Source organism: Balaenoptera physalus, assembly GCF_965194825.1.
Source record: "Balaenoptera physalus genome assembly, chromosome: 10".
Lineage (NCBI taxonomy): Eukaryota > Metazoa > Chordata > Mammalia > Artiodactyla > Balaenopteridae > Balaenoptera > Balaenoptera physalus.
This window is the reverse complement of record NC_138889.1, coordinates 16526806-16554118: the sequence shown is the minus strand read 5'-3', so window position 1 is coordinate 16554118 and position 27313 is coordinate 16526806. Positions and strand designations below refer to the sequence as shown.

At 46.6% G+C, this 27313-nt stretch overlaps 1 protein-coding gene across 8 annotated transcripts in view; it reads right to left on the bottom strand.

The window, feature by feature from the left end:
• Positions 1-27313, bottom strand: part of SIK3 (SIK family kinase 3) — a 249758-nt gene that overhangs the window by 10178 nt on the left and 212267 nt on the right. The window contains exons 7-22 of one of the 8 annotated variants that reach the window (XM_082411038.1): positions 22461-22579; positions 21809-21919; positions 21420-21563; positions 20910-20987; positions 20690-20799; positions 19185-19338; positions 18763-18918; positions 15481-15551; positions 13114-13257; positions 9176-9326; positions 8321-8446; positions 7969-8054; positions 7417-7526; positions 6067-6406; positions 4635-5509; positions 2729-2908 (exon numbers count right to left, since the gene is read on the bottom strand). In XM_082411038.1, coding sequence (XP_082267164.1) covers positions 2729-2908; positions 4635-5509; positions 6067-6406; positions 7417-7526; positions 7969-8054; positions 8321-8446; positions 9176-9326; positions 13114-13257; positions 15481-15551; positions 18763-18918; positions 19185-19338; positions 20690-20799; positions 20910-20987; positions 21420-21563; positions 21809-21919; positions 22461-22579 — 2955 coding nt within the window. Of the gene's footprint in view, positions 1-2728; positions 2909-4634; positions 5510-6066; positions 6407-7416; positions 7527-7968; positions 8055-8320; positions 8447-9175; positions 9327-13113; positions 13258-15480; positions 15552-18762; positions 18919-19184; positions 19339-20689; positions 20800-20909; positions 20988-21035; positions 21174-21419; positions 21564-21808; positions 21920-22460; positions 22580-27313 lie in introns of those variants that run through there. The other 7 variants (XM_082411041.1, XM_082411039.1, XM_082411040.1 and 4 more) reach the window with 7 other exon arrangements.

Here is a 27313-nt window from a genome sequence, read left to right as displayed (position 1 = left end):
TTCAGGCTCAAATCTTTGGCATTCTTTATGCCAATTCAGCAGCTGGAGGAACTATCAAGCTCACCACAGGATATATAAATAATGCGGAAAGAGGATGGCTGGGAGCAGAATTCTTGGGTATTTTCCCAAGTAAAGCTGAGACAGTACAGGGGGAAGGATGACCATCTGATCACGCAAGGGGAAAAAATACACAAACGGACACAAAGCACAGCACCCACCTACCCAGGGAACCTCGGGGCAGCTTGCACAACTCTCTATTGAATCTGTCAATGTTGACTCGTCCTTACTCATTTACTGGGTTTTAAGAGAAAATGAGAGAAATGACATGTTGTGCATATCCCTCCTAAAGGTTCCGAGGGGTAAACCCTCCCGGTCTGTCATCGTTTGACTCCTCTGTGAGGCCTGAAGTCCACCAATGCTGCTGAAGCTGAGTGGGCTCCGAGTAGAGGATGTGGTTTTCTCTGTGAGTTCAAGCTGGTAATCTCACTGTGTAAACCGGTTATGCTATCATATTTATTTGCAAAGTAAAAAAAAAAAAAAAAAATCAAGTGTATGTAATACTACAGAGGGAAGATAAACCTTACTTCTACTTCTGGAGTGGCAGACGGGAGATTACAGGCAGCATGGGGCATGTCTAGCCCTGAAACTTCCACACATTACAAACAGACCTTTGGCACGTTGCCTGCTCAGCACTCTGGCTGAGCCTGGCCCCGCACTGATTGGTGGCATACGGCTGTAAAAGAAATAGGTAAGCATGGCCGCTGATAACGATAGCATGTAATTTTCCTTGACTAACACCAGCAATCCCTGATAATCTACCCTTAAGAAATTTTAGAAAGATGCCAGTAGCTCTGCTCGTTATAATTATACCTCTTACAGAACTCATTACGTAGCGCTTCATTTAAGTCTCTTTATGAGCTTGTCTCTCCCGACCCCCAGCCCCCAGTACAAGCTCCCTGAGGGCAGGTTCTCCACCTTTTCATCCCTGCATTCCCCACTGGACCTAGAATACAGTCTTGTGTGATCTAGTCATTCAATAAATTTCGCTGAATTCGCTCTATCACAGAAGTAACACATGAAGTGTTTGGGGGCCCGTGTGTAACTACGAGCAAGCAGCAGGCGCCCCCCCACAAAGACATAAACAAGGACGAGCTGCACCCACGTGCCTGCAGGGTGGTGGGCGGAGCACATCACAACCCTTTCTTGGCAGAAGGAAGGGCAAATTATCGGATGATTCTTTGGCGGTTGTAAAACTCTGAGCTCTCATGTTTTTAAGAGTAGAATCACGTCAGGTTAAAGCAGGAAGAGATTGTGGAGCCTAGTTTCTCCTGTAAAAGGGATCGTAAGACATACGCCCAAGTTGGTTGTGAACAATAAATGAGTAACAGGCTGGAGGGCACCAAGCCCAGAGCAGACCAACTGCAAACACCTTCTCGGAGGGGGCATCTAGCTAACATCCCTCACGATGCAGATGAAGACAGGGAGGTGCGGTTAGGTGCCGGGGTGGTCACAGGTTTAAGGTAAGGACAATGGGGACACTTCAGGATAAGAAGAAGTTTTAAACACACATAGGTACATCCCCAGAGGGATTGTAACTCTTAACTCTGGAGTGGCTTTGGGCTTCCCTGGGCTACTTTTTCTCTATTGCATTATTTTACTATACTGGATTCTAAACTCACAGGGTAATAAACTTGGGGCTTTATTTGTTAAAGATAATTGTATATATGGTTCCAAAAGTCTCAAAATAGAAGTCGAAAGAGGTTAGAAAGAGGCAAGGTGAATAGTATTGAAGAAAAGGCATACGCCGTAGCTAAGTTGAAGAGTGAGCTGAGAGTAAACTGGGCAGAGACGGGAAGGATCATCTCTACCGTACACTGGCAAGCAGGGCAGGAGCTCAGACTAGGGCTTCTAGAAAAGCTCGCATCCAAGGTCAGGAAAAGAAGATTTAAGAATAAAGAGGGCTTTGGGGGGAAGCAAAACTGATCATGAGGCAACAAGGACAGGGTAGTTTTGAGCTGAAACCTTTAGGGGTGTACTTATGGCTTGACTCTTCCAGAAACCAGAAAGGATGCTTGCGGAGAATGATGGCGGCGATGGCGGCGGATGGAAGAAGGCAGGGGGAAGGAAGAGGGAGAAGTAATCGTAGTCACTCAGCTTGGGGAAGAGGTGGGAGGGACTCGTCAAAAGAATCCTGACTGAAGTTTCGGTCTGAAGTGGAGTGAAGTGATTTAAAGCCGCGGGGAGCCGCTGGAGGCAGGTCATCCTCTGGATTTCAGGAAACCTTGGCCCTTAGCTTCTATTAACTCCTTCACATAGACTAGACTTCACACCGACCAAGGCAGCTTGCTTCCCCCCAAAAACGTCCCTGAGACACTCCCACCCGCTGGTCTTTCCTCATGCTTCTCCCCTAAATCCAAACGGCAAAATCCCTTCCATCCACCAAGACCCAACTCAAATGTCACTTGCTGCGGGAAACCTGCCCCTGCTCCGACTGAGAACTGGCCCGTCCCTCCCCTGGTCTCCCACAGCACTTGGACCAGCCACGTCCTGCCTTCCTGCAGGCACCAGATAGACCTGCAAGCCCGCCGAAAGGGGGTTCCTCTGACAATCAGGGGACACAGGTGAATTCAAGCCCCCTGGTCTTCCTGTACATAGGAGTCACACAGGAGGGAAAAGTGAAGGGAATTCAGAGAGGGTATTTTTGAAGAAAAATATTTCAAAAGGTTACTTTCACACATGGTAATCCAGGGTGCGGGCGGGGAGTGTGCACTGTGTGCTCGCTCGCTCGTGCCCCGAGCCTTGCACACCCAGCGTGTGCTCAGCGAGTATCTGCTGGCGTGAAGTGAGTAGCTCTCCCGAGCGGTGGGCCCTGGGGGCAAATCACTTAACCTGGGCCTCAGGTGCCTCACTGGTAAAATGGAGACAGTAAGATTTGTGAGGATTAGACAAGTTCATACGTGAACAGCATCTGGCGTCTGGCACGTGGAAAGCACTACGAAGTGTCAGCTTCTCTCCTTTTCTGGTGAAAGCTGTCATTCGCACAGGAAGCTTTCCCACAGCATCCCTGATGCCGTCAAGCTGCCTCTGCTAGAACACTCCCAGCCACAGGAAGCTCCCAGGCTGCTGAGCAGCCTATTCTGGAAAGTTCTCAGGAAGGTCTTCCCCAGGGGACTGAAATCTGCTGCAACTTCTATCCCGATCTTGATTCTGCCCCATAATATGAGCCCATACCTTTTCCATCTGACAGGCATGATAGCTCTCCTGAGTTTTTTTCCCCCAAGCCTAAACATCCCCAAGTCTGTCAGCCAATCCACATACGGCCTGGCTCCGAAACCCCCCACCATCCTGCGTCTGCCTAAAAACGCAGCAGCGGCAGGTGGACACGATACGTCTGACTGGTGCAGACCTCAAACTGGACGGCACCCACCTGCTCAAAAGCCCAGGATTTAACTGGAGTTTTAGGGAACCACATCCCTATCAGTGCTTAATGAGCACAACGCGAATGCACCAGGTCCTCTGCACATAAACTGATTCAGAGCCAGGTCTTCCATCCTGCTCTGCGCCAGCGGACCCAGTTCCCCCAGGAGGTGAGTTTTGTGCGCTGACTTTAAAAGGACAGGGCAGGAGAGGCAGGCAGCTTCAAGAAGGGGAGGATGGGAGAAGTGCCCAGCTTCGGGGTTGTATATTTCATTTTCAATGCCCAGCTTCGGGGTTGTATATTTCATTGTATATTTCATAGATCTCCTTTTCAAGATCTACCATGATGGGAGGGATGTCAGTCCAGGTTTCGGGTAGGGTGAATGCCATGACACGAGTGGAACAATGTCTTCTGAGTATAAGTTACTGACAGTAATCCCAATCTCCTCCCAAATGAAAATGAATGTACTCACTAATTATACAGTGATACTAAATGAAATGGCATGGGGTCCCTTATGATGCTGTAATATTCTGTGTTTAGCTTATTAACAAAGTGATCAGAGTAATAATAATACCTCAAATTATTTACATCATACATTCAGATGATCAAGTGTGCCTCTCTCTCCCTCTCTCTGTGTCACACACACAAACATTATGTATAAACATAAAACATACGTGTATGCTTTAATCTTCACAAATACTCTGCAAAGGACCGTTATTCCTCCTGCCCTTTTTCACAGATGAGGAAATAAGAACCTGAGGTTTAAGTGACAAGGTCACTGCATTCGTAACACAGGCGTGTCCAGGACTGAGGGGCCCTGACTCTTAGTTCAACACTATTTACACTAAATCCTATTTCCTTAGCACCGACTGACTTTTATTCTACCGCAGAGGTTAAAGCTAGCTATTCTGATGACAGCCGAGAAACTCTGGATTCTAAGGAACCACGGTATGAATATGGGAAACAGGTAATATACCTTACTGACTGCACTATCTATATGTCAATTGTCTATCACTCTCTTTTAAGTTTGAAAACAGATCCCCTTCCCCACCAAATACCCACTTCCTACGTGCTTCTCCCCTAAAAGGTGCTGAAGGTCTTCTCAGGAATTCTTTTTTTCTTAGGAACCCAGAGTACTAGCTGAAAAAAGGTAATACTGCTGAGTTAACTGAATGAGGGCAGACTGGCCCGGGACTGGACTTTGCAGGGCTCTTACCTCGGCTGGACACCTTATTTCTATTGAACGCAGCAGCTGGCTGTCGGTACGGATGGATCCCCAACTCCTGTACATGACTCACGGTTCCTAGTAAAGACTCAGGGTCCCCGGGTCCGCCAGTACTCATGAGCAGGGGGCCGTCGTGGCAACCTTTGGTCAACGTGTTCACGTTCTTCCTGTCCGGAAAGCCATCCTTGGCCCCCTCACACGAGCACTCCTCCTCCATGCTCTCCGAGTGCACGAGCGCCGGCTGGTGAGCGTAACCGTGGGTCGGGGTCGGGGAGGAAACCTGCGAGATACATTCTTGCGCCCTGATTTGCAGAAGATGCTGGGGGCTGGTGTGGTGGTGGTGGTAAGAGTCAGCGTTTTGATACGGTAAAGCCTGGCGCTCTGTCATGCTCTGTCCCCCGAGGCCGGGAGCCAGACTCCCCGCGTCCCCCTGGTTCATATGCCTGAACAGTTCTTGGTACTCTTGCTGCTGCTGCTGCTGCTGCCGCTGCTGCCTCTTGATGAGCTGTGCAAACTCTGCCGGGGGCAGCCGGATGTCCGAGTGGCCGGTGAGCGAGTGCCGGGGGGAGAGCAGTCCTTGGAGGATGTGGGGGACCTGCTGGTGTCGTGCGTAGTCCGGCGGCGTCGGGGACAGCAGGGCCTGCTGCAGCGCCGACGCCGTATAGTGCGGTGGCTGCTGATGAGCGCTGGGAGGGAAGGTGGGGAACTGGTCAAGTGGAGGGACTTTCAGGGCTTGGGTGGGAGGTAACCCCACTCCTGCTGAAGGGCTGTAGCTGCTGGGGGAACCCCGGGACTGGTCCGAAAACAGATGGGGGTGTAAATGCGCCTGGTCGTAGTTAGCAGGGGAGAACCGATTCACGTTCAAGCTGCAGACACAAAAGGGAGTGAGTACCAGGCATCCATGTGACAAGCGTGCTAGACTCCCCAGGGGAACAGCTACCACGCTTCCTCAGTGGGGAGCCCCCGCTGGCACAGAGGACCGCGGTGGATGGGGCGGGGAAGATGGGGATGCATGCGTCATCCCCACCCGTCCCCTCTGGTTGAAGGTAGCAACATCACTTGAACTATTAAGATGTACCCATCTCTTAGAATATGGGTGACAGAGAAAGAAACAATCCTAAAAGAACAGACAAGGGGCAATGGCATTTTTACCAACTCCTCTAATTGGCCACTTTCTTCTTTGCAGACATATAGTAAGGTAGCTTTGTCCTTTTCTTCCTCTGTCTCATTAGCATTTTGATCCTGGGTCAATATATAGATTTCAAGTCCGTCCCAAACCTACCACCCCAATTTTAATAAGGCTGAAATGAGCACAGCCCAGTCAGAACCCTTCTCCTTTCCTCCTCCCCTCTCGCCCTGCTAAGGGGCTTCCTCCCACCTAGGCCACCTGGAGAGACGGCTGGGTGACTCTGGGCCGGCTTACCTGTGGGCCTCCGCACTGTCGGCGCTCAGCTGCTTGGACAAGGGCCGGTGCCCGTAGCTGAAGGCGGCCATCAGGTTGGTCCGGTGCTGCATCTGAACCTGACTGGCGCTGGGGCTGATGGAGACGCCCCGGCCAGCAGAGCCTGCAGCTGTCCCGGGCATGCTGCTGAGCATGTCAACAGGCTCCTGGACTTGGATGGTCACCTGCTGTGACTGGGGAGGCTGCTGTATGCCCAAGCAGGTTAGTGCCACATTGGGAGGAGGGGAACAGTTCTCAGGCTGCTGCTGGAAGACTGCACTGCGGGAGGGGAAGCCTTGAAACTGGGAGGGAGACGCAGCACCTGGAGAGAAAGGAACCTCAGAGTGACCAAATGCCCGGGTTACCAGCTGGCCGGAAGTCATGGGAGCCAGTGAGGACGCTTAACCTGCATACCACCCAGAGCAGTGCTTCTCCAACTCCAGGGTGCCGAAGGCTCCTCTAGAGGACTCGAGAAAACACAGGCTCTCCTGGGCCCGACCCACGGAATGCTGATTCAGTAATTTGTCATTCCAGGAATTTGTCATTCCACTAAGTTGCCCGAAAGCTGGTCTGTAGATTGTTCTTTGAGTAGCTCTGACCCAGGGCAGTGCTTCTCAAACTCTAATGCACATACAGACGGCCCGGGGATCTTGCTAAGATGTAGATTCTGATTCAGCGGGTCTGCGATGAGATCTGAGATTCGACTCTTCCCGCCGATGTTGTTCGTCGGGGACTCCACTTTGGGTAGGAAGGGAGGGCCTAGAGAGCAATTCAAACTCTCCAGGGGATCTAGATTGGGTGGCGTTACTTAAGAGACCCTCAGTTTCTGGAATACTAAACGCTCAGAGTGCTGGTCTCTGAAGGCCCACACAGACTAGGGCACACTCAACTTCACCTTCACCTAAACACCCACAAGCGAGAAGCCACGTGCCCAGTGGATCACCAAACCCAGGCATGACAGGAGAGAAGGTTCTGGTAGTCGCCTTTCATTTGGTAGAGTTGGAGGGGGTTTTATGAAAAATATTATTAACGGTCAACCTTTACTGAGACCTATTTTGTTCCAGAGACTATTTCAAGTATTTAACATATATATTTATTAGGTAAATAGTATTAGTATCCCTATTTCACCTTTGAGCAAGCTGAGGTGCCCAGAAGTTAAGTAACTTGCCTGAGGTCTCACAGCTAAGGAGCTGGTAGAAGAAGTCAAACCAAGGCAGACTCCCTTGAACACTACGTCACGCTGCCACCCGAATCGATGGCTTGAGGCACGCAAGGCTAGGCCTCACTTCTCCCCGCGGCGCACCACGGTTGGGCATAAACCTCTCCACTCACCGTGAGGCTGGATCATGGTGCCGCTCATGGGGGGAGGGCTGTTACTGGGTTGTCTGAAGAGGTGGTTGTTGGGGTGGCTGGGAGGAGGGCTTGAAGGCTGAATCCTTAACCTTAAAAACAAACAGAACCAGATGAGCAAACGCACTTCCTGAGGTGGCAGTATGACCTTGCAGTTAGTTTCAGCCATTCGACACACAGGCGGAAACTACATTTTTTGGTTTTGGTAAGACTCCAGGCTAGACAGACATGCACAGACCGCCCACCACAGTCTACTTAGAGCCATTCACATCTTATTTCCCCAGACTTCCCAAGGAGGCAGCGGTCACTGTGGGCCTCCGTCTGGCCTCCTCTATTACTGGCGTCAGGTTACTTTGTTCACGGGGCTAAGAAAATGAAGCGGCACAGGAGGTCAGGATTTTAGGGGCCCGCTAAAATTGACCCTGGCCTCCCTGCTTTTCAAGTGGGTTCTTCCAAGATGAACGTTAGAGTCAGTCAGCATCGCCCATGAGAGTCAGGCCAACAGCTTAGGCATGAAACAACATGCTTCATTACCTCTGGAGCTGGTGGGTGAGGAGGGCGGGCTGATTCTCACACGCAGCCTGAAGGGGTGGAGAAGGCTGAGGAGGACAGATAGAATCCTAAAACAAATGCGGGAAAGGAGAAAAAACACTCGTGAGCTCGAAGATTAACAAGACCCGTTCTCAGGAAGGGAAGAAGCTCTCCGTGGCTGAGATTCACGCTACTGTTGGTCATCGAAAGGTTTGATTACCTTTACTCAACCATGGCAACCACGCATATAACTCAGCTCCTCTTTGCCCTGCGTGATCTCCTCCGAAACTCACAGGCCAATCAGCCTGGAAGCAAACTGCAAAGAAGCTGGAGAAAGCAAAGAGGGAAGGCCTACTTGAATCTGCTGCTGGAGAATCTGGTGGTGCTGCTCTTGCTGGTACAGCATGTGCTGCTGCTGCGTCTTCTCCAGGGCTCTTTCATCAATCTGCCCCCCGTACATCTTCTGCAGCTGCTCACACTCCTGAAGGGAAAGCAGTGAATACAGATGGGATGCAGCCGGGCCCGCGCCACGCAGGCGTGTCAGCAGATGCAGACCTGCCCCCAGGTCTCACGGGCGGAAGGAGCCACACAGGAGAACAGTGTCCTGGAGGAGCAACTAACCCATTTACGTAGCCATTGGTGTACGAAATACATTCACGCTCTATTCTGGCTGAACAAAGGGAAAACTCCAAGATGGCCTGCGTACAAGCAAAGGTTCCAGCGTGAAATCTGTGTACAAAGCACATGCCACTCGAAGCTTGGTCGTCAGGAAGGCAGAAAGGAAGCCGGCCCTTTCTAAAGCCTGGGGGTGCGCTTCCTTCCTCTGGGAGCGCCATTCCATACCAACCGGAGAGTATGCCAGGTGGTAAGAATGCAGAGCAAGCTCCAGCAAGACCCAGGGCCCATAAATCATGAGAGGAATGCCAGGGTTGCTTCGAAGGACATTCCCTGGGGCCTCCCACCGAAACACAAGCCCAGAAATTCCTCTCTAATGAACTACAGAGACAAGAGGAAAATGTAGTCCCTTCCTGGGGAAAGCTGGACATAACAAGAAGTAAGGAGAGTGTCGGGAAGCTATTTGCTTTGGAACCTCTAAAACTTCAGTGCTGCTGACATGAAGGGGGTAGGAAGTTTAACACCCGGGTCCTCCTGCAATACTGCTCTCTGTCACCCATGCTTCGCCAGAGAGGCCTGCCCTCTCTTCCATTACCTGCTGCAACTGTTTGATGCTGCTGTGGTTGCCCATTTTTTCCAGGTGAGCTTTGAAGGCCTGGATGCTTGCAGCCCCATCAGAGAACCGGCGCACAGGGGAGAAACGCTCCGTAGGGAGGTGCAGGGTGTTGGAGTCCTTGTAGGTAGAGCTGAATACATGGGAAGAGAAGGTTAGGGGCTAGGACTCAGGGGTTTTGACCAAATCACCTAGGGACACTGTTCCAGATGAACACAAAGCTGGCTGGCTGCACGTGCAGCCCTGCACATTACGCCACTTCCACGTCATCTCCAGAGGCCAGTCGTTTCCCTAGCCTGCTTCCCTTAAGAGGCCTCCAAGTGACCGTCTTCCATTTCCACTTACCTTGAGTTGGCTTAATATCCAAGCCCGGTAAGGTCCTGGGATCAAATACATCCAGTTCTTACAAATACACTGGGTCAGAGAGAAGAGCTTCACAGTATCCCTCAGGCCCAGCTGTATAGGAACTCTTGCTTTTATAATCATGTCTCTATCTAGTGCCTTTAGAAACCTAGAGCAAACCTACCCGTTTGACCCGAAGTTTTCCCTGAGCAGCATTCTCCGTACGATGGACCAGAGGGAAACTACAGTCAACTGTGGGGTCAAAGGTCTGGCCTGGAATTCACAGGTTTTGTGCTAGAAAACGGAGGGTGGAGGTTAAAGTGGGGAAAATGGGGACTTGCGATCCCCAGATGGAGACAGCCCATTCTTAAGGAATGTGGGCCTCAAGATCCTGCACGTACCTGGTCAACGCAAATAAGGTTACCTGCTGTGAAAGTTAACTTCTCAGGGCAGTGGCACCCTCCCAACCTGCTAATGAAAGAGGAATCATGTGGATTACCTTCAAAATGACCCACTGCTCAATCAGAACACAGCCAGTGACTTACAGAAAGAAAGAACAAGCTATCAATGATAAGGAATGCCTAAGACAGCATCAGAGTTAGAAGCTAACACCTATACTTATTACCTAATCAGAAAGAGATGTTTATGGGTTGAGGTAAGCAGATAAAAGACTGCCAAGGCAGCATTCCAGCAGCTGATGGAAAGGATCAGGATTTCATGTCGAGGGCAGAGATGACATCACACTGAGCTATGGGTGACGTGATGTACCACCTTGCCAGTCACTCATTCTGGACTGAAGCAGAACCAAGGCTAAGGAAGAGGGTTAACAAGCGAGTTCAAACGCAGCAGACAGGGAGGGACTAGGAGGGTCTGGTGACTGTGCAGAGGGGTCAAGAGAGTTCTGGCAGCAGGTGAAAGCCCTTTACCCTCTCTTCTCTAACGATGGCTCCTGTTTCAGACTCTACCTGAAGCCGAACAGTAGGGAGCTGATGAAACGAACACGAACATGCATCTGGTTCAGTAACACAAAAGACAAATGATTTTGGCAGACGCGCTCCAGAAACAGTGATCGTGAGAGCCGCTCTCAGGAGTATTTCCTCAATACTTCTTATTTCTGTCTCTGCTTCAGGTGTTTGGAGTTAAAGCAAGCAAATACTATTTTCTCCTAAAATTTGATTCTTACACTTGCAATATATTCTGATAATGGACACATTTCTGATTCATTCAGAAAGTCATGTTCTTCAAGGAGTTAATATGGTCTGTCTGCACAAAACACATTCTCTCCCATCAGAGCAATACTCCCAGGTCCAGGTATTTCATGGCTTTTCCAGAAGATCAGGTTGTGAACAGACTGACACCCACGGCAGCCCAGCACAGTAGATTCAGTGGAACAGTTCTGACGCAGCTGCTCATTTTGGAAGCACTGATAGTATCAACTGTGTTTTATTTTTATTAGCAATCATGTTCAAACTCAGGACAGCCTCATATTAGGCTGATATTCCCACTACACTCTTCAAACAGGGACTTGGCACCCCACCTAGATAAAATCCATCAGTTGTGTCAGTTGTTTTTTGTTGTTGTTGTTGTTAATTACACTTAAATTTTTTTTAAATTTTAAATTACACACTTCCCGCATTGAAAAGGTCGGTCAGACCCCTCTTCTGTCTCCATGTTGGACTTTATCTATGATACCCCAGAAGAATAGATAATATGTGCTATTCTTGAGTCATTTCCTCCAGCAAATGAAAGGAATTCAGTAATCTATTCAGGCTACCCATTTTCAGTGTTTTATAGCCTGGGAAAGTTTCTCTTTTCCCCTGAAGACTTACTTCAGTCTCTTGTGTTGCCATGTTTTTATAACCCCATCGAGACACGCTGAGGTTGCCATAAATGCCCCACCGTACACAATCTGTCACTCATAAAGCATTCATTCCAGTTCAAACTGGCTTGACCATAGGAAACCCTCTACCAGGAGTGTTCACACAAAAACAGACAGCAGACAGACTTCCAGCAGGCAAGGCCTTGACAATGACTAGGCAGGGTGGAAACCACACAAATGGAGCTGTGGGCCAATGTGGTCTTTCTTTAGTAACAGGTGTAAACAGGATATCAGGTCTGATAAAGGCAGACTATGGAGATGTGCTGATCTTCATGCTTCCCCCATAAGAACACATCCTGAGGAGCACCTGAATTAAACAACGATTAAACCCAAAGGCCTGAAACTAAACAACAGACCCTGACATAGGATGAAAAATTAAGTGTGGGCTATAAAGGAGGGGAAGATAGAAACAGGGAGAAACAAAGTAATAAAGCGTCTATTAGGTAACAGTGTAGAGCTCAGTTATTGAGAAATCACAGAAAATGTTTGGAGTGGAAAATGCAGCTAATAATCACTCAAAGTACTCTCGATGTAGTATCGTAAGAGTGTTAGGCCCTGAGAGATTTTCCTTATAAAAATACTGTCTTTCTGTGCCATCAGAGTTTTATGTGAGAAATGTCATTTCTACTAATAAACCATTTTCACTACATTATTCATGGTCATTTATAAAAGCTTATCTTCCTCCTTTCTAAGTTCCAACGTGGCACTCATGATGTCTCAGTCTGCTCAGAGGTCACCTGTCTCTGCTGATTACCTCTGATGCCCAGTGGGTAACTAGACACAATAAAAGCACTGTGTCAAGATTGCCAGTGTGAGCCTGTTGCAAGATTGAATAACAACACATTATAAACTTAATCTCCTTGGAACCTGCTCTCCAGCCTTCCCAGGTAAGACTGCTTTTCGCTGTCCTCCCAAAAAGACTCAAAGAAAATGAGCTCTAGCAACTGGTGGCGGCTTTGAAAGTGTGGCCTTTGAGCTTGGGGACAGCTTCAGAATGGACTAAAGGTTAAGATTTTCAGTCATCGAGGTGTTCCCAGAAGAGAATCATCTTCTTAAGCCAGCAAAGTGTCATTCCCCTCTGTTTCGAGGCTTACTTGAACTCAATTTTGTGAAGTTTTCTTGGCAAGAAAGGTTACACTTGTTTTTATTTCTTTAAGACAATGAATTATAAATGTATCAGAGACCTACTAAAAGATTTTGCCATCAGAATATTGCAAGGATGACTTTTCAAGCACAACACTCAAGAGGATGGCGTATCTCTGCTCTACCACTCACAAAGGAATGTATCTTCCCCCATACCTAAGCTCCTTGTTCAGCGGTCACGTGATAAGAAATGCTCATTCTTCTGATGGCGATGGGTTATTAAAGGTCAAGCCTATTGATGTGGCTACAAATCCTTCTATATTTCCAGTTGGCCTTCTGAGAGCTTCACCCACTTTCAGGTTTCAAGTTCAGTTTCATCTATAAGTCAACATCTAGAATCACGAGAATCACCTGCAGGCACTCAACGTGCCTACGAGGTAATGGGAAAGAAGCATCTCATATTGCCCTGGGCACTGCTTAGTTAAGGAGTTGAGAAGATGTAAGTTCAGGATGCTATTTAAAGCCACGATGCTAGTCACCATGTCTGTAAGACTAGCCAGAAGGGTGCCTGTCCAATGAGCCTCAAGGAGCTCCCACAGCTCACGTGGCTACTCACCGATGCTGATCAGGTACCAGGTGAGGGGGCCAGACCCGGGAACGGAAAGGCTGCTGTCCTAGCTGCCGCTGTAGGTCCGGTGGGATCTCAGCTGTAGGGTTGGTCATGGCCAGTGTATGTCTTTTGGACCTATTTGCCAAGTACCTGCAACAAGCAGGAGCACATTTCATAGTAAAAAAGACAGACAGGAATATTCCTCAGCAAGAAGCATTAGAAGTTAATCCAAAGCGCTCAGAATGAAACAGTGCCAGAGCTCAAAAAGGGCTCGATGGCCAACAGATCCCTGACTGGATGAAAGTGAAACATGTTCCAAAAGGCCAACAAAAGTTGGCTTACCACTGAAGTGGCTGAATTTTGGACCTAAGAGTAGCCATTAAGAGAAGAGAGAAAACAGATGTAGCTCACGAAGTGGATCAATTTCCCTTACTTCATTCCATTCAGGAAAAGAATTTATTTTCTACTTGTTAGTTTCATTCCTCTTTTCTCTCCAAATTTCCAAACTACAAGTCGGAGGAAATGAGCCCTAAGGATTGTTCCTAGAGATGAGCCAAGAGAGATATTCAGAAGGGCTTCGCATGTGTCTCTTGACGCCACTGGCCCCCAGGGCTGGAGACTGACCTCGCTGCAAGTCACAGAAAACAGATCTTTCCATGTGGGGCTAAGCGAGTTCCAACACCTCCCCTTCCCTCATGCCACATGACTGTAACTCCATCATCAGAGAAGAAAAACTGATGTTGTCCCCAGGGAACCAACATTTTCTAAAGGATGAAGAAATGAAACCACATGAAATGTTTAGAATCGTTTTTTAGGGGAAAAAAAGGCAAGGCAAGAAAACAGAAGTTTCAAAAGCTGAAGAGTGGACAAGCTGATGACTTTTCTTCTGAAGACCTTTCAGATCCACCACTAATACCATTAATAAGGTATCAGTCCCCCTTGGTCTGACTGATGACTCCCTCCACCACTGCCGCTCTTACTGGGCATGAATAAAAGAAGCATTATTCCTTCCATTACATCAAAACTGATGGGCATTTTACCCTTTAAATGTTGGTCTAAGGAAGAAAGAAGGAGCTGAAGGAAGTAAAGTGCAAGACAAAGAAGATAAAATGAAACACTGCTGTCTAATTAAAGTAGGAAGGCAGTAAGTTTCCTAATTTCTCTTCATGACACCAGCAGCACCCATGTACAACGTTACACACCCTGTGATTGGCAAACTATAGAAACCACAGCATCAAGAGAAAAACAAAGTCAACACGATTCCTCTATCGGCTATGCTGTAGAAGGAGCTGGCCCACCAGCCAACACCCCTGTTCTTCACTGCTCTTTCCACATGGGACCAGACTCTTTTTGAACAGCAGCTCTCACACAAAGCTACTGGGGGTAGGGAAAGAATACTGGCCAGCAACCGTCCGGGTCTTATAAAGTGGTCTTGTTTCATTCTTAACTACTTTGCCCATTCCAGCTAAAAACAGTTAACAGACTAGAGAGTAATTAGCGGTATGCAAACTTGCCAGAGGGTAAGCCATTAGTGGTTTAATATCCATTTGATAAAAACACCCAAAGTTTCCCCAAGAGCCCATGAAAACCATTTTATTTCAACTTCCCTCAAGGGAAAAAACATATAATCTTGAAGAACACCTGTATTTCTGGGAAAATACATGCTGGATTCTGGTCAAACCCCCCTCCCCGGAAAATAAGAAAGTCAACTCTCACAAGGGGGCATGCATGGAGCTGAGGACCATGGCTAATGGAACTGAGGTCAAATGAACAGTACAGCATGCCTGATGGTCACTGCCGTTTTCTGTGAATTAGGCATCTCTGCAAACAATGGATATTTGCATCTGTCCCTGGCCCGAATCCCATATTCTTTTTTCAATATCTCTTTGTTGATACAAGGGGATGGAGGAAACACACAGCAAACAGTACAAGAGGTATTCATTCTCCTGGAAAGGAAGAGTCCATGCCAGCGGTCCATGGCCAGACTAGCTAGGATCACTGTCATCCCAAATCTCCAATTCCTTTTCAGTAACAGTTCTTGGCAGGTAGGAGCAGGCTTTGTGCCTTGTGAATACTAGCAGAGTTGCAATATGAAGGCAGGGGGCAAGGAAGGAAGGAGGGAGGAGAGAAAAAGTTCTTATGGTTATTGCTGTCACTTAGGGGACTTCCAATGGTGCTTACAGAAATGAAATTTTCTGGGTAGTCTTCTGTTACTTCCATGTGGGGAGGAACATGCCATCTGGCTTGAGCAAAGAGACCACACAAATGTTGAAGCTGCACTGTACCACCTCCTTGGGCAGAGGTGACCTTTCGTTGGTTGCAGGGGGAGCCTGCCCAAGGACGTTCTGCAAGCACTGCCAGATGCCACATTACCTCTGCACAGCTTCCTGATCTGGCTCCCCATCCGAGCTCTCCTCGTCCACAGGGGTAACTGCTGGCACTGCCTGAAGAGAGACAGGAAGGAAAAGCTCAAGGTGGCGCTTCTTCTGCAGTAGCTCTTATTCTAGACACTGGGCTTGGGGCAGGCCTCTCTGTCACTTTTGTTTTATCTGCAAAGCTTATCTAGGATCCCTGGGTTATACAGAACTTTCATATACCTTTCCATTGTTCCATTTTTACCTCGCACGGTTGATTTTAATTTGAATTTCTTCCTCTGATTCATCTTCCTTCGTTCATTTATTCATCCAACAAATAGCTGAATGCCCACTATGTTTCAGGATAAAATGTGAATTAATAAAGTTCTTGCCCTTGTTTTACAGTCTAGTGGAGGATAGAGATAGGCAAACAGACAAGTACAAAACAGCAGGACCCAGTCATGGGCGCTTGGGAATTGAGGAAGGCAGTCTGGAGGACGTGGCCCCAAACCTGAGACCTGAAGGATGAGCAGGAGTTAGCCCAGCAAAGAGGGGAAGGGGTCGCAAGCGTCTGAGGTTTCTAGGCCAAGAGAAAAGAGAAGGCCTGCGGGTGCTTGAGGACCTGAAAATGTGGGAGAAGCTTGTTTACCTGGAATGTCTAGGAACTGACCTGTTGTTTCATATTAATGTTATTTCCAGACTTTAGATATCCTTTACGCCAGAAAAGCATACTGGTTTTTTAGAAGCACACTTTAGTACATAACATAAAACTGTGTGATTACAATTCAATGCTTTAAAATCGCTGTTACGCACCAAAACATGTAAGTGAAATGAGGACCGCCACAATGCACGCATCACTGTGACTCTTCCCATCCGCTTGTGGGCTGGAATGCTGTATGTCCTTGATAGCTACTCACAGCCTGTGGCTCACATAATCACCATGCCTCAAGCACCAGAGCAAACATCATACCTCAGTTATTACAAAAGAGCATTTTTTTAATGGACAATAATTATAAAACAAAACAAACTTTTGGAATAGTTCCATTGTCTGTATGCTCCTAGGGTTTCCAGATCCCTTACTACAGTTCTACAGGGCTGGAGTGAACAGGGTTAGGCAGGAAGTGGCTACAGACGAGGCAGGAGAGGAACACTGTGGCCAGTTATAAATGGCCTTGAATACCACATTAAGAAGTTTATTTTGAGAAAAGGCAGTGGTGAATCACTAAAGATTTTAAGCAGGGACATGATGTTACAAGATTTATATTTTAGAAAGCTGGCTTGCTTTAGTTGCAGCATGAAAATGGCCGGTGATGAGGATTAGAAGACAAGCCGGAACAAGGAAGCTGGTTAGGAGGCCACTGTGCTAATCCAGGCAAAGGATGACAGTGGCTTGAGTTAGATAGAGAAAGGGCAGTGGAGATGGACAGAAGTAAGATACTTACTTCACAGGCACTGGGTAACTGATTTGACATGGGGAATAAGGGAGAGGGAAGAAGCAAAGATAATACCCACATTCCTAGCTTGTCTAACCAGGAGAGTGACGGTGCCGTTCACTGTTACCCAGCGGGAGAAACAGGTTTCACACAGTAAGGATAAGTTCATTTGAGGACACGTTGAATTAAAATGGTAAGTACTTGTTGAATAACCAACTAAATTCGTGCAGTCGGTAGTCATGTATACAGAAGTACAGAACTCAGAAGAGCATTCTGGGCTGGAGAATCACTCAGTAACTGAAATTAGAGAAGTGGACAAGATCACTCAGAGAGAGCATGGAAAATGAGATGGAAACAGGGCCTCAGATAGAACTCTGGGTTTCACCTACTTCAAGGAAAAGGAAGAAAGGGAATCTGAAAAGGAGAGGCAGGTGGAAAACAAAAAGCAAGGAGAATGGGTAAAAGAAGACAATATTTCAAGGAGAAAAATGGTCAGCAGTGACTAATACAGTTGGGAGGTCCAAAGAGATAAAGATTAAAAATGTCCAGTGGATTTACCAACAAAAGCTTGTTCGTGACCTTGGTAAAAACAGTTACAGTGGACAGAGTAAGTCACTGCACCTCCCATAAAGCTGTTCCTGATCCTTCATAACCTACATTGAACTTGCCCTTCTCTGAGTGCCTCTGCCATCTACAAGTCCATGGTCTTCACTCTGGTACTTAATCACATAGGGCCTTTTACTGTTATTCCAATACTTCACATATGTGGATCTTATTGTCCCATATTATAAGCTCAGTGAGGCCAGGAACCGTGAATATAAATTCTTTCCCTTTCCCGACAGCAGTGTTACTGAAAGTGTGGCCCGTGGACCCATGCCAGTCCACAGACTGTTTCGTTACCAATCCAAAATAAGGTAGGTAAAGAAATAGAGAGTAAGATTTACAAACCTTTACAGCAACTTAACGGAGTAATTTTTTTCTGTTGAATCAAATAAAATTTAGCCTTGCAGCAGTTCATATATTTAAAAAGTTTTACTTCTCTAATAATTCACTTTCATTTTATTTTACAAAGGTATTTATCCCTGATGGATGGACTGAAGGGGAAAAAAAGGTCCTCAACTAGAGATACATTAAGAAGCACTGCCCTAAAGCACCCAGTAAGGGCTATGGATATAATTAGCACCCAATCTTAAGGTAGTATGAGACTAAATGAATGAATAAATGAATGAAGGAATGAATGAATGAATTTACCTACGACAGAAAAATAATCAGAAATAAACAGAACCCAGCGGAAGAAAAGAATCTTTGAATGTAACCATCATATAAAAAAAAAAATTGGGATTGAGAGATACCAACTGTCAGGTTTGAGCTTGTGAAAGCCAAATAATCAAGTGATTCAGGTTGTACCAAAAGTGTGAGGTACTGTTAATCAAAGGAGGAAGGGTTGGTGAGAATGTAATTTTGGAAACCAGTCTAAAAAGCAGTTAAGTCCAGAGAAAACTGTTAGCTTCCGCTGCCCTCTGGCAGGGAAACGTTATCTGCAGGAAGGCCAGGCCTGAGGCTAATGCTCCCCGCCCACCCGCCCTTGAGGCTGCAGCCGCCCTTTATGCAAGTATCTATAAGTAGCCCCCTGAGGATGAGGCCTCCAGAAGCAGGCTGCAGTGTGGAAACTATTTGGTTAAGTGAAGAAGTTAACCAAAAATTAACTCTGGAAAATTCTACCAGCCTGAAGAAAATGGGAATGACACTGAGCATCATACATTGAGGGAAAGGAGAAATTCAGACATTTAGGTTGGAGACTCTGGGTTCTACAACCTCTTTATCAAAGGCCTCTGAGAAAGCAAGTTGGGCTTCATGCTGCAACTCACTGGTGTCATGGTGACAAGAGGGGAGGGTCCCCGTGGGCGCTTTAGCAGCTGCTGGGCATGCAGTTGGATGTTGGCGCCTCCATCTGATGCCCTTCGGCCAAGGGGGCCCATTCCGTTCAGCAGCTGCAGGGTGGGCGGCTGTAACAGGGACTGCTCCTGTCAGTAGAGTGGGAAGGGACAGATTGGTGAGGTGGGGGGAAAGGCGGAGAGAAAACAGCGGCACTCTAATCTACCGAAACTAAGGGATCCTACGATGGTGACGTAGAGTAGAGAAATCTTCCCTCTCACCCGAGCTGCTTTGCAAGAGAAATCATCCTTCCCTATAAGGACACCCTTAAATCCTGGGGACAGTCCCTTCAAGTCTCTCAAAGGGAGCTCTGATGTGCATCCTTGGGGGCAAGCCCTCTCCCGTTTCCGGGTACCTTGTACTCCAGCTGCCCAGCTGGCTGCAGATTTTGCATGGGCAACAGGTTGTGCATGAAGTTCATGTTAGGGGCCACCTGCAGGAATGGAGCCTGCGGGTTGACTCCAGGAAAGCCAGGCAGCAGCTTCTGCAGATCTTCCATAACCTCCGTGCTGATGGGAAACAGGATGACAGAGAAGTTCGGTTACGATTCTCACTCACAACCTATATCCCCAAACTGATGAAACTGCTAAGTTCGGCACAATTTATTTTGTTTTATTTTTCTACTTTCCTCCTAAATTTGTATTTCCCTCTACGATCCCAGAGCGAGTAGAAGCGTGTGGAACCTGGCGCTCCGCCACTTTACTATCTGGGGCTGGGGATCGCCATTCTTCACGGACCACTCACATAAAACCAACAGCTCTGAGCCAAGAGGAAACGCTGGCCCCAGTCCAGTTCAGGTTTCCAAGGCCTGGAGGTGAATGGCAAGTTTCTGGAGGACACAGGCCATCCACTAAAACAATGGCTGCCCGAAGTAGCAACTGATTCACCAGGGAAAGAATGCAATCGGTGCCGTCAGTGCTGATGGGCAGATAAGCGTGGATCTGTCGAGCTCCGATGGTGGGGTTTACCGCACACTTTAAAATAAGAGCTCTTTCCACTAACAGCGCGACACAGGACTCCACCCCTTTGCAGCTGACGCAGTCTCTGGAGCCAGAACATTCCCCTATTGCCTGTTTGATCGTAGGCTGAGAATGAGAAACGTGAAGCAAGCAAACCAGCAGGCAGGGGAGGCTTTTTTGGAAATTGAGAACTCAGAGAAAAAAGAACCCTAGCTTTGCCCCTAGCTGAGCTCTCAGGAGAGCCCCGGCCACACCCTTTTCTTCCCTCCTCAGTACAAGAAATAGCCAGAGAACAGGGGTGGCTATTTCAGTGGTGAGAATCTCCAAGTGCAGAACAAAACCGGGAGAGCTGGTCTTCAGTCCACTTCCCCAGCGTGAGGGCAGCAGGGGACACACTGAAGGACTGTTTTTGGGAAACACCTGGGGAAGCTGGTCCTTATTTGGCGTGGTTTTGGATTTTTGTTTACTTAATTTTTAACATTTACAAATTATATCATACTATTTGTCCTCACTTCTTAGATGAGTCTTGCATTAGAATATATGGCAAACAACATCTCTAAAGGCTGTCAAACTCGGATGAATTTTCAGGGGTACCTTTACGTGGCTTAGATCAGAAGACCTTAATCTTTGTGGGAAAAGACATGCTATGCTCTTCACCAAAGTACTGTGATTACCTGGCACGATGGTGGCTTTCAGCCCACCATCCACGAGGGACAGCGCTGTGATTTTTAGTCAAATCCAGTCTCATCTACCAGGGGCCCTGAACTGGGTTAAAAACATGTCTTGGCCACTGGATTAGATCTCATCTGGGAGATACGGTGAAGTAGGGAAAATGTGCCACGGTAGGAACTCAAAGTCAGTGGGAGTTCTCTGCCTGGGTGTTAATCGGGCAGATACTCACCGTGGGTCGGCCACGCCCACTGTGTGCCTCCTCATCGACAAATAGCGGACCAGCGCTTCAGGGGAAGGCTCTTCACCCTCGTCACTGTCCAAGTTCACCGTCCCATCCGGCTGAGGAGGAGAGAAACACAATCAAATTAGAAATAAGAAATAAGGAAAGGCAGCAAGACTATGGGCAAGAAAGTAGTTTCAGCCGACAGCTATCAGAGGTTGCTACTTGCCTCCACGATTTGATTCTCTGGGTTGATGAGCTGCACCTGGGGAACGCTGATGTTCACAGTGGTACCAGCCTGCTCCGCCTGGAAAGCAGTACGCACATATACACACATTCCTTCGGTACCGGAGGGAAATAATGATAGGCTTGCAAAGCATTCTTGATTGCTAAACTCTATGTTTCTACCTCTGAGTCTTTGGTTCCTCTGCCCTTAGAAGCTACCAGGAAGCATTCTTTAGAGAGGACAGTCTCTCTCAATGATTTGCTGTTTCTTTAAAAAAAAAAAAAAATTCAACTATTGTTGTCCCTCCCAAGTACTGGGACACTCTTCCATCCTCTCTGTCAAAGAAAGGTTCAGTTCTTTGCTTGACCTCTGACAGAGCAAGAGATGACAGCCGGGAGGGGACAGAGGTACGGAAGAATAGGAACTCTCGTGACCTAGAGTTAGTGAGTAATGGCTAACCAACCCCCCTCCATCTTACTTGTCCCGAATCTGGTCACTGGAGTTATTGCCCACCTGGATGTTGACTGGTGCTTGAAAGGTCATGGCTCGGGGCATGGTAGGAGGTACTCCGACACGCAGAGTTTTATGTCTCTTATGCCGATCACACAGCAGGCTGTAGATTGCACTATAGTGATCATAGGCATCTGATCTTAATGACTACCAAGAGAAAAGGGGAAAGAGCAAAAAACCTGGGTGATACGGCATGTCAATGACCAAAACCCTTTTAATAGTAACAGTAGAAAACCAAAGCGCCTTCTTTCCAAGGCCCAGACAGGGGCAGAGGAAGAAGAACGGGAGGAAAACAAAAAGATCCAAGTTCCCAGGAAAGAGGAATAATGGAAAAGGCAGGACAGAGGGAGTACAGCTACACCCCACCTTGTCCTCCACTCGTTTACAGATACCTGTAGTGTCCGCTCTTTGTCCAGTCCCATGTCCTCCATGGCTAAGAGGACATCCTCATTTAGGGGGTCCATCTGTCTTTCTTCCTTCAGCTGCTGGCATTCAGCTATTAACTGTAACAAAAAAAGGCAAGCTATCTAACTCCCAATTAACCATGTCAAGATGGCATATCATATATAATGAACAAGCTGTTCCATGCTGCCTAGCTTGGGATATTTTTGGCCTCAGACAAAGCCTAAGCAAGAAAGCCCTGGGTACTCAACTAGGAGCAGATAAGATCGTAAGGCCACTATTTTCCTGAGCTCCTTGGGGTACCCGGGATGGCTACAGGGGTTCAAATAAAGGAATGCTACGGGAGCCACTGGACTGAGCACGCTAAGAGGAGGGAAACAACCCCGTGGGAGGAGGCTGCATGGCCCCAAGAGCCAGGAAGGGACTCTGATTTGAGGACAAGCAGCAGGGAACTGGTATCACTGTTCTCCAACAACTCAGCTGGTTTAGAATTCCTTCTTGCTGGCTTCACTTGCTTTAGGATTACACAACAGTTTGTACCTAGGCCCGCCTTTTCAGCTCCTGGCCTGATTACAATCTCATGCAGAAGAGACTGCGGTAGCCCTAAGAGGAGTTCCCTGGGGCGAGTGGTGCCCAGCTCACCCTGTCAAAGCTGGGATCAGCGTCCCCGAGCTTCATCCACTTGTGCTTGCAGATCTGCTCCATGGAGAGGCGCTTGTTGGGGTCTAACACCAGCATGTGGCGGATCAAGTGCTCACATTCTGCAACAGACACAGAGCCTGCGTCAAGGTCGGTGAGGGAAGCACCGCTGGGGCTGAGGAACTAGAGGCAAGGTGAGCAGGCAGATTTTCAAGCTCCTGACTTCTAATTTGTTTCTCTTGCTTTGTGATCCTTACCTATGTCCTTGCTTACTGCAGGAGAGACTGGGCAAAGGCAGAAAGAGGTGGAGGAAAGAGAAATTCAAGTCTGGTAGTCTGGTTAATTAATACCTTCACTAAAAGTCAGATCAGAAAAAATCTGGGGATAATCCCTGGATTTCATTTATTTATATTATGTACGACCTCATTTAAGGCAATTAACGAAGAGTTTTGAATGTCCTTCTGAAGAGATTCAGTTATCTTACAAGGTCCTCAAAATAGTTCCTCCCTCCTCTATTCATTCCTATGTGCATACTAAGGCTTTCAGCTTAGGGTCCAAAGCACTCATCAAAACTCAAGGAATTAGATGTTCTGATGGTTCCAGGTGTGGGGAGAAAGGCACAGGCACAGGATGCCTCCCTACCACACACTGGGTCTCTGCTGGCCTTACTGATCATCTTCTCTGCGTTGTTTAAACATTCGCAGGTGCATACAACTGGGCTCTGAGCTAAAGAGATTCAGATCAAGAGATGTCTCTCTCGGGGAGCTCATGCTACAGAATATATTGCAAAAAGAATGACGGTTTCAAAATCAAGACGCCTATATTCTGATTTCAAAACCACCCTCTTATTTCTAAGTTTTCTCATCTGTAAATTGGGGGTTTTGAGGATGAAGGTGGTGATGATGATAGAAACAGCAGTATTAAGATACTCTTCTGAGCACTTTACACAATTATTTTTATCTCATTCAATCCTCACAGCAATCCTAGGAGGAAGGAACTATCATTCTCGTTTCGGAGAGGGTAAAAATTAGGTGCAGGGAAGTCAAGAAGCTTGTCGAAGACCACATAATAGGTCAGATTTCAAACCAGACAGTCTGACTCTTAGGTTGTTGCTCTGATCCACACCCTATCTCACCCAGAACCCGCAGAACAAAGTCCAAGGTCCTTTGACTTTCCCGAGCTCCAGCACACGGGCCTTCTTTCTAGTCTGTGTGCGTGCATCACTCACCCCCTCCAACAGCATTTACACGCGCTGTTTTCCTCAGTCGGGACAGCCGCTCCCGACCCTTCACTTGGCTGGTTCCTTGTCATTTGGGAAAGGGCTTAAATGTCACTTTCTGAGAAAGATCTTCCCTGGCCGCCTCATCCACCTCAAGTAGGCTTCCAGTTGCTCTCTATTACATCACACTGATTTTCTTCACGCTAATGACTTCTTTGTGAAATCACCTTGTTTATTTACTGCTTATCGTCTAACTCCTCCCCCACCCAGGTAAGGTCCATGTCTTTCTTATTGCTGTTTCCAGCACCAAACCTGCAATGCCAAAGATGATTATTACACCTAATAGGAGCTGAATAAACAGCTGCTGAATACGTGAATGAATAAATATTTATTGAAACTCTAGTCAAACAAGATTGTATCTGTGGAAATGCTTTTTAAAACTATAAAATTCTCTGTAAGATACAAAATTGTCTGTTTCTGTTTTACTCCAGCTGTCCTGAAAATAAAACTGGCCAGTGATAATAACAATAACAATAATAAATTAAAGAGACTTTAATAAGTTAAAAGACTTTTCATATACAAGGCACTGTGCTTACCAACTCTGTTTCATTTAATCTTCACAACAACCCTATGTTAGATACTGTTTTCAGCCCCATTTATAAAAGAAGAAACAATTAACATAATCAGCCACTGCAACCTAAAGGGCAGAGCTGGGACTTGAGAGCTCTGCTCTTGCACACTTTCACATGGATACAAATCATTAGGTATGTTTTTCCAGAGTAAATTCAACTCTGAAACCCCACAATTTCTGCACCGTTTGGCAAACGTCATTCTGTATCACCATCGTGAAAGGAATACAAAGAGTCATTAAGACAAATTACTCTTAATTTTTAATTTATTCTAACTTTAAACGAAAATACAACAAAGCAATATATCCCTATATCAAACTGATATTACGGGAATCATCAATTTGTTCTTGCTTTATGATCAAAAGCATATTCAAATGCAGTGTGGATCTCAAAGGCTGTAGTTCCTATATCCCTATAAAATAAACGCCATCTACAACATTAAGCTTTTATTAAAATTATGTCTCCAGAGTAGCAAGGCTAGATGCCACAATTGTAGCCTCTATGTAGATGATAAATATCATTGCCACACATCTTTATGGTGTGCAATTACTTGAGAGGAAAAAAGTGTTCTTGATTTAGAAAGTTACTAAAACTAAAGACCCCCGTGTAGGGAGAAAGCCTGGGCCTGATTCCAAAGCTGGGAAATTATTGTTAGGCCCTCTAGATGGCACTCTACTGTTTTCTTTTGGTTTCCATACAGCATCTAGTGCATGAACGTATCCACATTAGCTCTGAATCAGATGACCGAGGCAGAATGATGTTTAGTTACAGGCTCACTTTAAAACAGAATTTTCAAGGCATTTTATTAAAAACGACAATAACAAAAATTAACACCACTGTAATAAGTTCTGATTAGAAGATGTATCCGGTTCAATATCAGGATCTTGAAGCCTCTATTATCATCCTTAACCATTATTTGGTTTCAGATGCTTTGAAAAATCTCCAGAAAAATATGAACAAGAATTTATACACAAAAATTTGCGTGTAGTTTTAGTCTATTCAAGGAGCCCCCAGAGCCTGTCACAGATTCCCCAGGCGTCTACAGGTCCCAGGCTGAGAACTCCTTGTTGCGGTGGCAACACCTAACGGATACAAGCTCTTATCTGTGTGCCCTATATAACATCCAGCGCCCAAAGGAGCAGAAATCTAACACTCTTCATATGTTGCACAGATGGTAAAATATGACAAAATGAGGAAAGCCAGGGTATTATTATCAACTCATGTTTCCTAAGTGTCACATATAGCTCAGGAAATTATATTCAAACTAGACTGGAAAGTACCATTCTACATAAAACATGGAAAGACGGTGAAAACAAAGGAAATAAATGCTTTCAAATCTAATAACACAATTAACCACTGGACAGTCAATTGAAATGAGTGGAAAGAAAATGGGGCCTCAGATCAAAGAGTACAACAACATCAACTTTCCCAGATGCCAAAGAGAACTCTATTTTAATGTCAAAAATGTCCCCATCGCTTGTTCCCTCTCAAAGGGCAGACCTTTGCTACTGAATAGAACTGAAGCACTTGGGGCAGTGCAGGAACCCTCGGCTCTGCGTGTGCCCGAGGGGGCTCCCTTCAGAGCTGCTCTCCTCTGCTCCTCGCAAGCGCCAAGTGGCCTCTGCAGTGAAAATCGCTGTGGCCCCGCGAAACCTGATGCCACCAGAGCGGTGACAAGAGGATGCCCAGCTCAGGCCCTGCCCCGCGGCGCTGACAGGCATTTGGATGACTTTGTGGAGAGAGGGCTGACGTATGGGCAGGGTCCTGAAACGGGAATTAAGTTCAGACTGCCATCTCAAGTTGTAATTCCATCTGAGGCTGGGTCTTTAACACCTTTTTCTCTTTTTTGACCTTAATAATAAACAGCTTTCTCTAAGAGGCTGAAACCATTCAGCCCGAAGGAGAAAAAAATAAAGGATGAAGAAGGGGAGTTAAAAACCAACTTCAAATTCACCCAAGATAATTAATAGAAGCTCTGTCTCTAGTTTCCAAGATAGAAGAAATAAATAGAATAGCTTAAGAAAGAAGTTCCTGACTAAAACTTTGAAAACATGTCCCCCGAAGACAGGGTAAAGGTCATGAGGCTGATTTATCTTGGAGAAGAGAAGGTGTAGGCAGGAAGGGGCACACTGGGTGTTCTTCAAGTATCTGAAAGATATTTATACAGAAGACAATGTGCATTTATATTTTGCTGCTCCAGGGCCCTGAATTTGGAATAATTAGAAGTAACAAGTTCAATTTAGGAGAAATCTTTCTGATTATTAGAGTTGATCCAAAGTACTTGATCAAGGTCCTAGGGATCTAAGGAGGGGCCCCTTAGGGAAGTGAGGGGGGCAGTCAAGTAGGCAGGGCCATACCTGGAGCACAGCTAATTTTATTTATTTTATACATTAGTATTCTGAGTAAGGTTTCATTTTAAAAATTAAGTCCAGGGACTTCCCTGGTGGCGCAGTGGTTAAGAATCCGCCTGCCAGGGGTGGTGGTGTGATGAATTGGGCGATTGGGATTGACATGTATACACTGATGTGTATAAAACTGATGACTAATAAGAACCTATTGTATAAAAAAATAAATTAAATAAAATTTAAAAATTAAAAAAAAAAAAATGAATCCGCCTGCCAATGCAGGGGACACGGGTTCGAGCCCTGGTCCAGGAAGATCCCACATGCCACGGAGCCACTAAGCCCGTGCACCACAACTACTACTGAGCCCACGTGCCACAACTACTGAAGCCCACTCACCTAGAGCCTGTGTTCTGCAACAAGAGAAGCCACCTCAATGAGAAGCCCACGCACCGCAATGAAGAGTAGCCCCCGCTCGCCACAACTAGAGAAAGCCCGCGCACAGCAACGAATACCCAACGCAGCCAAAAATAAATAAATTTATTAAAAAAAAAAAATAAACAACCACCCCCTTTAAAAAACAAAAAGAAAAAAGAAAAAAATTAAGTCCAGAAGCAACTGAATAGGATGAACTCTTTGGTCTCCTCCAACTCCAAAAACCATGTA